This window comes from Echeneis naucrates, chromosome 10, assembly GCF_900963305.1.
Source record: "Echeneis naucrates chromosome 10, fEcheNa1.1, whole genome shotgun sequence".
Lineage (NCBI taxonomy): Eukaryota > Metazoa > Chordata > Actinopteri > Carangiformes > Echeneidae > Echeneis > Echeneis naucrates.
In genome coordinates, this window is record NC_042520.1 from 14404397 (window position 1) to 14417509 (window position 13113).

A 13113-nucleotide genomic window follows, 5' to 3' on the forward strand; every position below is an offset into this window, starting at 1 on the left:
CATTAAACAAATTCATTGTATGTTTATAAGGTTTGTAAGAACACAGACAACCCAATATAATGTTGCAGGAGTTTAATACAATAACACAATACTGTAGGCGTGACAGATCTGCATGGTCTGACACTTAAAGTACAAATTGCTCATTTTGATTTTGATATTACTATACGTTTTGAAAACACTACTTGTCTTAGTGAGGGAAATGATTTCACATCGTGGCACTAAACTAATGACAGAGACATAACAGAATTTGAATCTAGTTTTACAATTTATGAATCGAGTCGTTTATGTGCGATACACTAGTACTTGGAATGTCCGAGGAGCCGTGAAGGCGTCAGCGGACTCAGTGTCAGGAGGGAGAAGGAAGGAGATGGCCGACTAGGAGTTAACCTCATCTCTGCTAGTCCGTCGGCGAGATTCCTCTCACACAACACACTTTCACAGCCGAACTGAGGGAAGAGGACGTCTGAAACACTTTGCTCCTCTTCCACAATGGCAGAGCAAAACAGCAACGTCAGATATCAGGAGGTAGGTCAGCGTTTACTGCCACGCTAAATGAAGCTAACAGTTAGCCGGCTGCTCCCTGGATCAGAGCTGTTAACATTAGCATGTCAGGGAGGAACGACGAGCTGCACCGACACTTGTTGACCGGGCAGCCTCGTTCTGCGACAGCACACCCTTTTTCAAACTGAATGGCCTAACCCGAAAGAAAATAGCAACCATGTGCCTTGTAACTTGAAGTCTGTGCAGCCCGTTGTCATTCTGCAGCCAGTTAGTCATCTGGTCTTGGCAGGCCTGAACCCAAAGTGCCGTGAGGTGTCACTTTTGGTAGCCCTGATCCAGGACTACCTCACAATCCTGGATCAGTCAGCGATCCGGCCTTCCAGTAGCTCAAAGCTACAGTGCAAACAGGATCAGAGTCCTGATATAGATGTGCAGCCAGTCCCTTGTGTTAATTCCCATGAAGATGCTGTGATGTGTAATCACCTGTGTATCACCTGAGGAAGCAGTGTAAGTGACCTCTCCTGCTTTGATAAGGGATGGTTGCAGACATGTCCACCAGGGACACTTGTTGCATCTCAATGACACAAATGCGACATTTATGGTGCTATTTTAAGGCCATTTCTCTCTGAGGAGTCAGCACAATCCATCTGAACGCTGCCTGTTCAATACCTGTTCACGGCAGAAGAGCTGTGTGCAGCAGAGAAAGAAGTTTCAGAAAATAAAGCCATTACAATTTAAACACACTTGGTAGTCTTTTTTACTGAATAAAATGACATAAATAAAGGATCTTTCTCGCAATGTTTACACAAAGCTGTCTGCCCCGTGACTTGCTGTTACTTTGTCTGTAATGGCCAACTGCAACCATAAATGTTGCAGGAATAGCTGCCACAGTTCAAATGTCACAAAAGTCACAAAATAAAATAAAGCTTCCTTGAATCATTAACAGTTGACAAACATATATTTGTTGAACCGTGTTTGGTGTCATTGAGCCCATCATGTTTGCTTTTCTACACTTTATTTAGAACAGCCAACAAGTAGAGAGTTCCTGTAGGCCATACTATCATTTTAACCCAGGTTGTGTTGTCACTTATTAACATGTCGTCAGCTGGTGAATGAGGAGGAGCCGGCCCAGCCATCCCAGGAGGGTCCTGCTCCAGATGCACCACCACCATACAGCAGCATTGCTGCAGCAAATGCAGGTTAGGAAGTTTCTCAGCTCATCACATCCTAGTAAATGTCAGATTGCTCTGAATCAGAAGAGAAAGAAGTATTCACGTCCTGCACTTAAATAAAAGTTAATAATTCTCCTCAGGTAAAAGTGAAAGCAGTAACAGTGTGATTGAAGATTAAAAAAAAACACAGTTGTAAGCAGTTCAAATAGTTTTATAGCTGGAGCTGTAATACAGCTACACTTCTGTTCAATGCAATCGATGGTGTACGTGTACTAATCTCGTGCACATCTACCTGCTGTAAAAACCCATCCCTAGTTTTCTATCCAAAGCCTCCTTCTGTCAAATAAAGACTAACTGTAGGAGGGAGTCGGCTTTTAGGATTGTCTGATATTTCTAATCTTACTCCTTCAGGGGGCAAAGATCAACATGTTGTGTAAGTGGGCCAGAGCCTTGAGCTGTTCCTGGGAGAGTCCAGTGATCAGATTCAGTGCTGTTTATGTTTGAACAACAGAAATGACGATTCTGGATTGCTGCCAGATGACCCAGATAAGAGTCCTGGCTCGTATAGGACAGAGCATGTTTCTTCCTGTTGTAGCTCATCCTTTCCTGCCCTGCTCATATGAAACTGCAGCTCAGCTGTTTGTAGGAGCTAACAGTAGATCGTAGTCTTTCAGCAGTTTAACCTCCATTACAGCTGATGAACCGGTTAACATTATACAACTTTAGCTTTACTTCACAATTTCCCTGTTAGACTTTCTGAAGAGTTATCTGCAGCTCTGTCCTGTTATATAATAGAGAGTTATCTAGTGTTTTTTCTTCCTCTAGATAAGAGTCCAAATCACAAACAACAGCAGGAGTTAGATTTGGTCCAGTCCGTATATGACCATTTGTTATTCCTAAGCTAAAAAACTGCAATGTTTTATAAATGAAGTACATTCTTGCCAAATCCATCTTCATTCAAAGGTAATGAAACGATTTAAAACAACAGTCCATCCTGTTTATAAGATAAACACATCCACTCTGCTCTTTTATAGTCATTTGCTTGTTGCCTCAACAGCTTTCTTTGAATACAAAGAAGATGGAGGAAGATTTCCCAACCCCCCATCCTACAGTGTTGCCACCACTCTTCCCTCCTATGACGAAGCTGAGAGAAGCAAAGCAGAATCAGCCATCCCTCTGGTCACCGGTCGAGTCACGGTCTGTCTCCTCCTCAAATATTATTCAGACTGATCACAGTTGTTCTCTTCTCATATTAATTCAGCAAGAAACAAAATATTTTGAGGAGAAGCGTGTTGGTGTAATGTATCTGTGTTCTTTGTCGTCGCTGCAGGAGGACGACTTTGTGGCCAGAGATGACTTTGAAGATGCTGATCAGCTGCGAATAGGAAATGATGGCATCTTCATGCTCACCTTTTTTAGTAAGAACTTTTAGACTGTTTCTTTTCTCGTTGAAATAGAAACCTAACCTTTAGTTTCACTTACATTGGGCTGGCATATAGCCAGCTGTTATTTTTGTGATATACATGTGAAATCTGTAAGCAGACACACACTCCCTTGTTGTAACATTTGCTGTGTGGTTGTCCTGGAGTTAAACACTCACATAACCCAAATTTGACATACTTCAAAGGCTCCAAAAAGTTGTTGTGTTTTTTTTTTTTTTTTTTTTTCATTAATTACTCTCTTTCGGTCACCAGTGGCATTCCTCTTCAACTGGATTGGCTTCTTCTTGTCATTTTGTTTGACCACATCAGCTGCTGGTCGATACGGTGCCATCTCTGGCTTCGGCCTGTCTCTCATCAAATGGGTTCTTATTGTCAGGGTAAGAGTTGTTTGTCAAATATACACCAAAACCAGCTCAACTATTAAAAGGCTATTCATTGGTGTGTACATTACTTCACACTGCAGTAGGTTAGTTTGTTGTGGTAATAGTTCAGAGGAAATTTTAAATTCTAAATCTCAGACAACTCAAGGATCATGCATCGAGCTGACTTGTCTTGTGTTTCCAGTTTTCTACCTACTTCCCTGGTTACTTTGATGGTCAGTATTGGTTGTGGTGGGTGTTCCTGGCCCTAGGTAAGTGAGAGAAATTCATTTATTAACCACTAAACATGTCCATTGTTTTTGAAGTGCGTTGTGGTGTATGGTCTTAAGTTTTTGCATGATTGATCTTTTCTTTGGACTTCAGGCTTCATGCTGTTCATCAGAGGCTTTGTTAACTACTCCAGAGTGCGTAAACTGGCTGATCCCACCTATGCCACTCTTCCCAGAACAAGGGTACTCTTCATCTATTAGAGGTGAGCCGTATTGCATATTTTCTGGTTACTTTCACCAGTCAGGTTTCTGAAGGGAGCCATTTTCACTCACTCACTCATTCATACAGTTCAGTCCCTTCATAAAGCAAATTTTTCATGTAACTCACAGTGACTTAATTGAAATGTAACAAATCCAATGCCATATCTTCTCTAGCCGTGTGACTTCACTGAGGAAAGTACATTTTAAAATATTTTATTTTTACATTTCCCTGTGACATGAACTCAGGATGGATGTGGAAGAACTGGACATTACCAACCCAAGTGAAGAGTTTCAAATTAAAATGAAGACACTTGATAAGAAAAATCAGCCAGATGAGTTACAGACGAAGAAAACTTTCAATAAAATATTCAGGAATAATATTACTTGTTTTATTATTTTTGCTTTGAAACTTTATTAATGGAAAAGGTTAGCAGTATAGTCCCTCGGTGTACTCATTAGTGGAGAATGTTAAGTGCTATTTACATCTCAGTCTGTAATGTATAAGTAACGCCTTTATATCATTTGATGGTAGCATTTGAGCATGCATTTGTCCTTAAGAGTCAATAAATAGGGAAAGTTTCATGTTGGTGACACTTCAAGCCAACAGATATTAATGAATACGGCACTGTAGTCTTTCCATAGCATGTAATACACTTTGTAAGCTGCACTAATAATCTCACTCCATGTGAATCTTTTAGGCTTTTTTAGATACCACATACATTTAAAAAGCAACGTTTCACTTGGCTGTAAATGCTTGTACATGCATTACCACGTTTCACTCACCAGGCTTTAAGTAGTGTTGCCCCTTTTTCTACCAGAAGGGGGCAGTGTTGATTTACGCTTTTAAGATGTTGGGACCTGCTGATCAAGGGCATTGACACAATAAAACATACATGTTTGTGATTCAAATGCAGTGTCAGTGGAATACACCCAAATGACACCCATGTGTTTTGCCTATAAATGTTTCCTTGTACATTAAATCAGGTGAAATGACCCCCCCATGAGGAACAATGGTGTAAGTCACATATATCTTAAATAATGATGCTGCATTTTTAAACAAAAAGAAGCTGCAACTAAAAAGCAGATGGACACAAATGTCAAGTGATAATCCCCCCGAGCAGTGAGGGGGCGCTGAGTTTTTGGACAGTGACAGAAACCAAGATTACTTTTTTTTTGGGTGTATGAGCACATTTTCTGGTTCATGGCCTCAAAAAGCTCATTTAGATCAAACAGCATGACCTTTGCTTCTGTCATCGTCACTGCCAGTGGCAAAGCTGCGCTATTTGTAAAAAGAGGCTGTGTGGAATTCAGCTGTTAATGATCTCTGAAGCATGTGGATCACATTATCTAAGCACATAAAAATAACTCAAATTCCTTTTCCATATGGGGTTTTACGTCAAGATTTAATTGACAAATGGATGAGCTTTTTTTTTTTTTTTTTCTTCTTCTTCTTCTTTTGGGGTGGAGGAGTTGTAGTGTTTTTTTTTTTTTTTTTTTTTTTTTTTTTTTTTTCCTTCTTGAGGTGTAAAATGTTAGTTGTTGTGTGGGTATCGAAACTGTCACAGAATGTTGTATGCAGGTGCACTTTTAGAAACATAACCTTTAAAACCCAGAGGATGATCCCATCCCGTCTCAGACTTGTAGAGCAAGAATTTAATGAGGCAGTAGTTCAGGATTTTAGTTTCGTTCTGCAATTCAGAGGAATTGGACATGTCAGGATAACATGCTTTTTCATAATTGAGTCATTATCATCAATAGGAGTTAATGTCCAGCAAACTGCCTTCAGAACTTCATATTTCTGCTATGATACAGACACATTCTGCTTATTTCTATGTGGAGTTGGCGCTGCAGCTTTGGGTTTTGTTGTTATGAAACTGTATATAAAATGTTTAGTGTTGAATAAATGTCACTTTTAACGCGTCCTCTCTGTGTTATCTGGATTTATTGTTGTGTTACTGAGCTGTGAGGGTCCAACACATTACTACATGTAGAAACCTGCAGAGAAGAAACAGTAAGGTCAGTATTATGAAGCTAAAGCACTGGGGGATTTAAAAAAAATGGCCTGAATATAAAAATGTGTAACCATCAAATTCACAAGACCAACAGAAAATGTAACGTGTGTTAAATGATTCACAGGGAAATGTTACACATTGGGGCTGCGAATATGAAAAAACGTCCACCAGTCTGCGAAAGCCGTAATTCAGCCTGACATGCTGGTGTAGGCTGGAGCCAGAAGCGTTTTCATTCTGTTAGCAGACAGATTACAGAAACATTCAACTGGAAAGGTCTTTCAGTCAAAGCAAAAATCTCAGACACACAGCGGGTTATATGTGTCATCTGACATTCAAGTAAGTGTTGTGGTTTGTGAGGAAACTGGAAAAAGCAGCAGTGACACTTGATACAGATCCTTATTAACAGCTGAGTTACTTTTTCTCCATACTTGACCAGAGTCTCCCTGATTTCACAGACAATGTTTTAGACTAAAATCCAGAAATTGGGCAGCATTACACGTGGCAGGTTTGGCGTTGAATTACAGATTTGATACTCAGAATTATTCTTGTGTAGATACAGTTTTTTAAATATCATATATATATATATATATATATATATGTCTCTTTGAGAATCACTATTACCTTTAATGAAATGAAACCAGTTCGATCATTGCTGATTGATCTGACTCATTCTGTTTATGTTGCTGTTGACGGTAACCAACACCAGGATTCATGTGAATATCTGTGAGTTGGCAAGCTCATGAGTATGTGATGTTGCAGACAGCAGTGTTTTGGTCGAGGTCTTCACTCCCTGCAGTCGTCCAGCCGTCGGGGCAGGAAGAAGACGGCCTTCTGTCCAATGTGAGTTCTTGAACCCAGTTTAGGTTTTCCATTCTTCTTCAGACCTACATACCAGTTCTCCTCCTCATACTTCTGAGGCCGATACGTGTTGTAATGATTCTCCTCCAGTTTCTCCAGGAAGTAACATTCCTCAGTGGCTGTATGCTGAGAGACACACATATGCACACCAAAAAAAAAAAAAAAAAAATGAAACAGCTGATCGCGACTTATTTGGTTTCAGACTGAACAATACATATGACCACAAACAATTTATCTTCATTAAGTCTCTGATTTACTATCACATGCCCATCTGTTGTGGATACTCACTGAACTGTACAAACGTCCCTCATTGCTCATGGCCAGATATCTGCCTGCTTCCGTCCCCTGGATGACAACCACTCCTCTGTCCACCGCTCTGATCCTTAAAACAGCTGACAGAGAGAGAGCACTTTCACTCAAGAGAAAACTGGCAGGTTAAGTTTAGGCAGCAGCATTTACACATGGACCCGTACAAACTGAGATATTTGATTTTCTGGAGGGAAAAAATGGAAAAAGAAAAATTTTTGTCAGTTTCAAACATACTTGGCGTTTCTGTTCAGGTCCAGTCGACTGGTTGATAAAACAGTTAAAAAGCATTGTTGCTGCGCTGAGTGACTGAAGAACAATGCAGCATCCTCGTCATTCTTCTGACTTGAATACATTTTATTCATGTAATTTCACTGTTTCGCTGTTTATTTGACAGTGACATTTTTATATATTTGTTAAAGTAAGTTTAAGTAACTTCTGGAAAAAGCATCAGTGACACTCTATACTTATTAACAGCTGAGTTTTTGACCAGAATCCCACCTGATTTCACAGACAACAACGTTTAGACAAAAATGAAATGAAATGTCCTGAAATTTTGACTTATACTTCCACATAAAGGCAGAGGTCTGATGAAGGCCAGCAACAAGCAGCCTAATGTTACGGCCTGAATGTCGTATTTGAGAACAAATTTCTTTTAAAAGGATTAAAATAATTGTCCTTCTCTTTCATGTTTTCTTTGTGTCAAAGGGTGGACTATTTTTTCACTTCACCAAACAGAACTGAAATCCCTTCTTGTAAATTCTGCTCTCCCACCATGTGTGTTGCTCTGTTTCACATGAGTTCAGATCTTTTAATCTCAGCCTCTGCTGCTTATGCAGGTAAATCGAACATTGCCTGAATGTTAAATCTGGTAAGAGCTGTAACTTCCAAGCTGCAGCATTGTTATTAAATGCATGTTATTGACAGCACGCAGCCTGGCCTGGATGTAAACAGTGTGCAGCAGTCTTACTGTGAACGTCCCCCTCATCCCTCTGGCCCTGCACCGTCCCATCGGACAGGATCTGCAGGTGATGGCCGCCATTCATGCAGTACAGCCGCGTCAGGCCCCTGTGGCACAGCGGCAGCTGCGTTCCACCGTCCACCGTCCGATCCCCCGCTGCAAACTCCTCTCCATCAGCCATCGTGCCCGGAGGACAAAGGAGCCCGCCGGCTGGAGACTTTCACCCCGAAATAGCAGCCTGCGGGCTCCGTCCCCTGCGGCGGTCAGGTGTTTACGTGCTCGTGCACGAGTGCGGAGACCACACAGGCAGCTGGATGCGCGCCCCCGAGTGAGGCCTTAACCTCACCTGATGTGAACCCAAAGCTGCCGCCGGAGGAAACAAATGGCCCTCTATCAACTTAGGTTTTTCAGAATCAATGATGAGAGAAATGACACTGCAGATCAGGTCCCATCAACAACGAAAGCGTTTCTCTGCTTTTCGCCTCCATCAGTCTGACTGACAGCAGCCAGACTTTCTGCTCTCATCATGGTTGATTGGTGCAGCCTCTTCTCCAGCAATCTGTCATACCTGAGAACCAAACGTGCCAACAGCTCATTATTGTAAACAAAACACCGATGGAGAAAGTTACTTCGCAATACCTTTTGTGAATAATTTTCACCACTGGAAGCAGTTGACAAATGAGCTTTTTAGTTAGCAGTAAGCAGAGTTAATAACACGTTTGTTTCTCTAACAGGCAGACTTTTATCCAAACCTCCAACCACAGTTGCCGCTCAGCTCATTTCACACCGACAGGTTTGACCTACATCGCAAAGGAACATTGGAAAAGTCAGGAAAATAGAAGCCGTGACATTCAATAAAATTCTATCTCCACCAAGACGCAAGAAACCATGTGCCAGAATGGAAAAGCGCATTTATTTGATGAACAAGTGTTCGATGTGATCAGGAGAAGTGGCATTACATTAACCTTACCGATTCCATTGTTTCATTATCACTGAGTTACTATCATGACAAACATTAGCATAACAGGTCCTTATCTTGAAAAGTACCACACAACAACATACCGTTCAACCTTTAATCAATGGAGGAAAAGGACTCACTACACAGGAGAAATAATACAGAGGGTTGGTATAGAAAAAAACACCACATTTTCTTTACAATGGATTATATGTACATATTCTGTCTTTTTTAAAGCAAAACAAAGCTTTTTAGAGAAAGCATATATCAGTGAAACATGATTTGCCCTTGATAATTCTCAAAAGTTAATGTCTGCATATATTTTATACAAAATAGATTTTCAAACAATATTTGGGTAGTGCAAATCTTTTTAGATTCAAGCTGGTTGATTACTTTCACAAACAGTTTGTGTGTGAAAAAGACTGACTCCTATCCTATTCACAGTATCACACAATTTGACCAAAGCCATCACTTTACAGTAAAAAAGAAATAGTTTAAAGAAAACAAACAACTACATTTGTCTTCTATGAGCTACTTAAGTTTACGCTGACATTGTCTGTGTTTTGCTTTGGTCACCTTGTAGTTAACAACAAATAGGCTGTTCTTGTGCAGTCTGGTTGGACTGATTACTGTCTATCTATTCCTGAAGTTATATGTGAATCTCCTGTATGCAAATAGCTTATACTGGAAAAAAAAGAAGGAAAAGAATTTTGCAAACACATTTGATGTGATGGAGACAGATTATCTGCTATTTCTATTGCATATTCAATTGTCCTCCTCAAAAATGTACAAGAAGCTAAGCAAGAATACATTTTTGAGTGAGAAGAGGCAAGTATGTGATTTCATATATATTTATACCTGTTTAAATGATGAGCAGCAGCAGCAGCAGAAGACATTTTGATACACTGAATGTGAAAGTAACCCATGAATAACCTCTATGCAGTTTCATGAAGATAGTTTTTGTGAATAAACCTTGCAAAGAAAAATAACAAATCTGGGTATAAATGACAATGGCGGCAGCACATTCGTAAAACTTTCCCAATCTGTCAAGGGATTTTTTTTTTTCCTTGACAAAAATAAACCATAAATAAAAAACAGAAGCCAAAACATTTTGGGAATCTAACAGAATCTTTTCTCTCTCTTTTTTTTTTTTTTGGCTCTTAATGTCCAGACATTAGCGTCCAAATGTGGACGACCATAGAGTGCGTGAATCAAACGTGAAGTTTCATTAACCTGAGCGTGGGAGCGGCAGAAGTGCTATTAAATTTTTGTTAATGGGATAGCTTAAGATAGTTACATAGTAAGAGAGTGTGTTGTTATTGGTTTTAAACTTGAAATGCACCACTGAACCCTCTACCGTTGCACACATGACATATTTATCCAATGATTTCTTACTGACGGAGCATTTTCTATCTTATGACTTTGTAGTTCACATTCATGGCAAAACCTGGATTATATTGTGCTCTAAACACAAACAGCATGTCGGGGTTATGAAACAGACTGATGACATCCTAAACAGACTACTTCGACTGATTAAAACATTGCAACACATTTCAAATTCCCAGTTACTTACATCACACACACACACAATTGGGATACTGACAGAGCAACATTATCCTGTGGGACACACACAACACATCTGTAAGTGCCTTGTGTTACAAAAAAAAAAAACCTAAACAAATAATCTATTGACTGGACAAATTCACAAGCTTCAATGCTGGGATTTTTTTCCTTTTCTGATACAAACACTGAATTTTCAGCATCACTGAAAACAGACAAAACAGGAGTTTGGCACTGAAATGGCTTACAGAGAATAAAGGATTCTTTGCCTACCTCCTCACTCAGTGACACTACACACTCAACAATGTGGCGTGAATCTAGGAGGTGACTGATGCTAAGTGCTTTTTAACACTGGGGTCTGACGAAGTAACAAACAAACACGTGCAAAAGTCCTAAAAGATACAGGGACAGGGAGAAGCAGAGAGGTGCAAGGTTGTTAGCAGCTGAAGGAGGGTAATGAATCTGCCAACAACTGATCCAAAGTGCTGTTAAATAAACTGTTCATTATGAAGGAATAGTCGAACATCTTGGGACAGACACTTGTTTATCTTACTGAGACTCGGATGAGAAGACTGATACCACTTTCATGTTGGTAAGGTTCATTTGAAGCGGAATCCAGGAGACAGTTAGCTTAGCTTTAGACTGGAAACAGGTAGCCTGAAAACAAATTGATTGTTGTATCTACTTTGTTTGATTTATAGAAAATCCATGGAATTAGGCGAAACTAAGAAACCATCCTCAGAGCCCACCCTGAAGCCCACTGAAGCTGGAACTTGTTGTGTTTACATTCATGCGTTGACTACTGAGGTTTAGAGTTGCTGGTGGAGAGTCTTTCCAGTCTCGAAGCTGAGCTAAGCTAACCAGACACTGAATCCAACATCTCATTTACTGTAAAGGCAGAGCACTAGTACTGATCCTCTCAACCCTCAGTATTGAATTTATGAGTGTACATATTTTTCAAAATGGTATAATATTCCAATGAATGCAATGAAAACAACACTTACACGTTCAATAAAATTTTTCCTAAAGTAGGAGGTCATTGAGAGAGTGGACATATTGTCTAAGATGGATAATCAAAGGAAGTCATGACTGCTTCTCTGTCAGTTTTCCAAAAGACAATTTAAAAAGAAAAAGAAAGGAATGAAATGAACTGAAAAAGTGTGAGTGAGGGATGGTTATTTTCTAACCAGTCTGAGCCATGGCAGAACCACAGAAAAGGGTTTTCTTGATGAATTAAAAATGACATAATCTTGCAAACACAATAAAATATGCCCTCATTTCTGATTGGTAGACGCACAAATCTATCACATTCCATTATGCAACTACTGGGGCTGGAGTGGGGCCTAAAACTAAGGTCAAAGTGGCCTTTTTCCTAATAAAAAAGTTCAAAATTGTATCTACAGTCACAATGTAAAGACTGGTGAAGAGTAACAGTCTTTCAAAGCCTTGAGCAGGGCAGCGCTCCAATCGCACTTTAATGTAGAGTTAAATGTGTGAGAGACAGCAGGCTTCGAATATTCTTTCTGCGCACTGAAGCTCATGTCTACACTTGGAGAATGGACCGAGCTGCCACTTCCTAAGTTTAGCACAGCCACTGAAATTGCATGAAATATAAAATGTACAATCAACACAGAACGAAGGAAGACTGTGATGGGTACGAGAAATTATGTGGACAGGTAGGAGGAAAAGGGCAGATGATGTTTGAAGCAAAAAAGGCACATATTTTTTCCCTTTTATAATCAACGAGTGTAAACCTGGAAGAGATCGGCTTGGGGGAAAAATCATCCTTTTAGTGGTCATGTAACAAGCCAAAAGAATGGTTTCTTATGTCCAAAGTATCAAGCAAAGCAGGAATTAGCTTTTTAAATGATTGGAGAACAGATTTTTTTCCCATATGACTGATAAACATTTTGTTTCAACCACCTATAAAAAACTAAGAGGAACATAGACAGTCTAAAAGCCTACTTAAGAGCATGTTATTCATTAAGCTTTGTTACCTTCCCAGGTAACAATGACCTGGAAAACTGTATAAACTGTTATAATTTTAAAAGGTAGAAAATACTATCAGAACCTGTACATAGATATTTGTTTTATCTATTTTAGATATCGTTCTGTATTTGAAGGTAAGAAACCTGAGACAACATGGATGTTAACCTATTTTTCTTTGTGATTATCTTTTATCTTACAAATATTTCCTACTTGTTGTTACACTCTACATCTTAGAATGCTCAAAAAAAAAAAAAAAAAAAAAAATAATAATAATAATAATAATAATAAACCAACCTCTGTGCTCGCTGTCTGGTTTCTACACCAACATCTCCAGTCTCTCTCCCTCTAGACCTGGAGCTGCTGCACAAAGTTGCACACTCGCTCCCAAAAAACATCAATCACTCCTCGCTTCAGTTACTCAGTTCTTTCACTGTCACTCTCCAGGGGTGGGGTGGGGAAGTGGGTGTGAGGTGATGTGGTGGGGTTTTTAAGGCATTGTGTCTGTTA

General features: G+C 39.7%; 2 protein-coding genes across 2 annotated transcripts; one reads left to right on the plus strand and one right to left on the minus strand.

Annotated features, from left to right (window-relative positions):
• The first annotated feature begins 355 nt into the window (after window positions 1-355).
• ndfip1 (Nedd4 family interacting protein 1) lies at window positions 356-5886 on the plus strand. Its single transcript, XM_029511961.1, has 8 exons — window positions 356-525; window positions 1607-1700; window positions 2731-2870; window positions 3004-3091; window positions 3368-3492; window positions 3680-3746; window positions 3859-3967; window positions 4212-5886. Exons 1-7 carry the CDS (start codon window positions 490-492, stop codon window positions 3963-3965), a joined length of 657 nt encoding a protein of 218 aa, XP_029367821.1. The 5' UTR covers window positions 356-489; the 3' UTR covers window positions 3966-3967; window positions 4212-5886.
• Window positions 5887-6666: 780 nt separating this feature from the next.
• fgf1a (fibroblast growth factor 1a) lies at window positions 6667-13031 on the minus strand. The gene is made up of 4 exons (XM_029511963.1): window positions 12901-13031; window positions 8112-8670; window positions 7124-7227; window positions 6667-6961 (listed from the first exon to the last, which is right to left on the minus strand). Exons 2-4 carry the CDS (start codon window positions 8281-8283, stop codon window positions 6761-6763), a joined length of 477 nt encoding a protein of 158 aa, XP_029367823.1. The 5' UTR covers window positions 8284-8670; window positions 12901-13031; the 3' UTR covers window positions 6667-6760.
• Window positions 13032-13113: the final 82 nt, after the last annotated feature.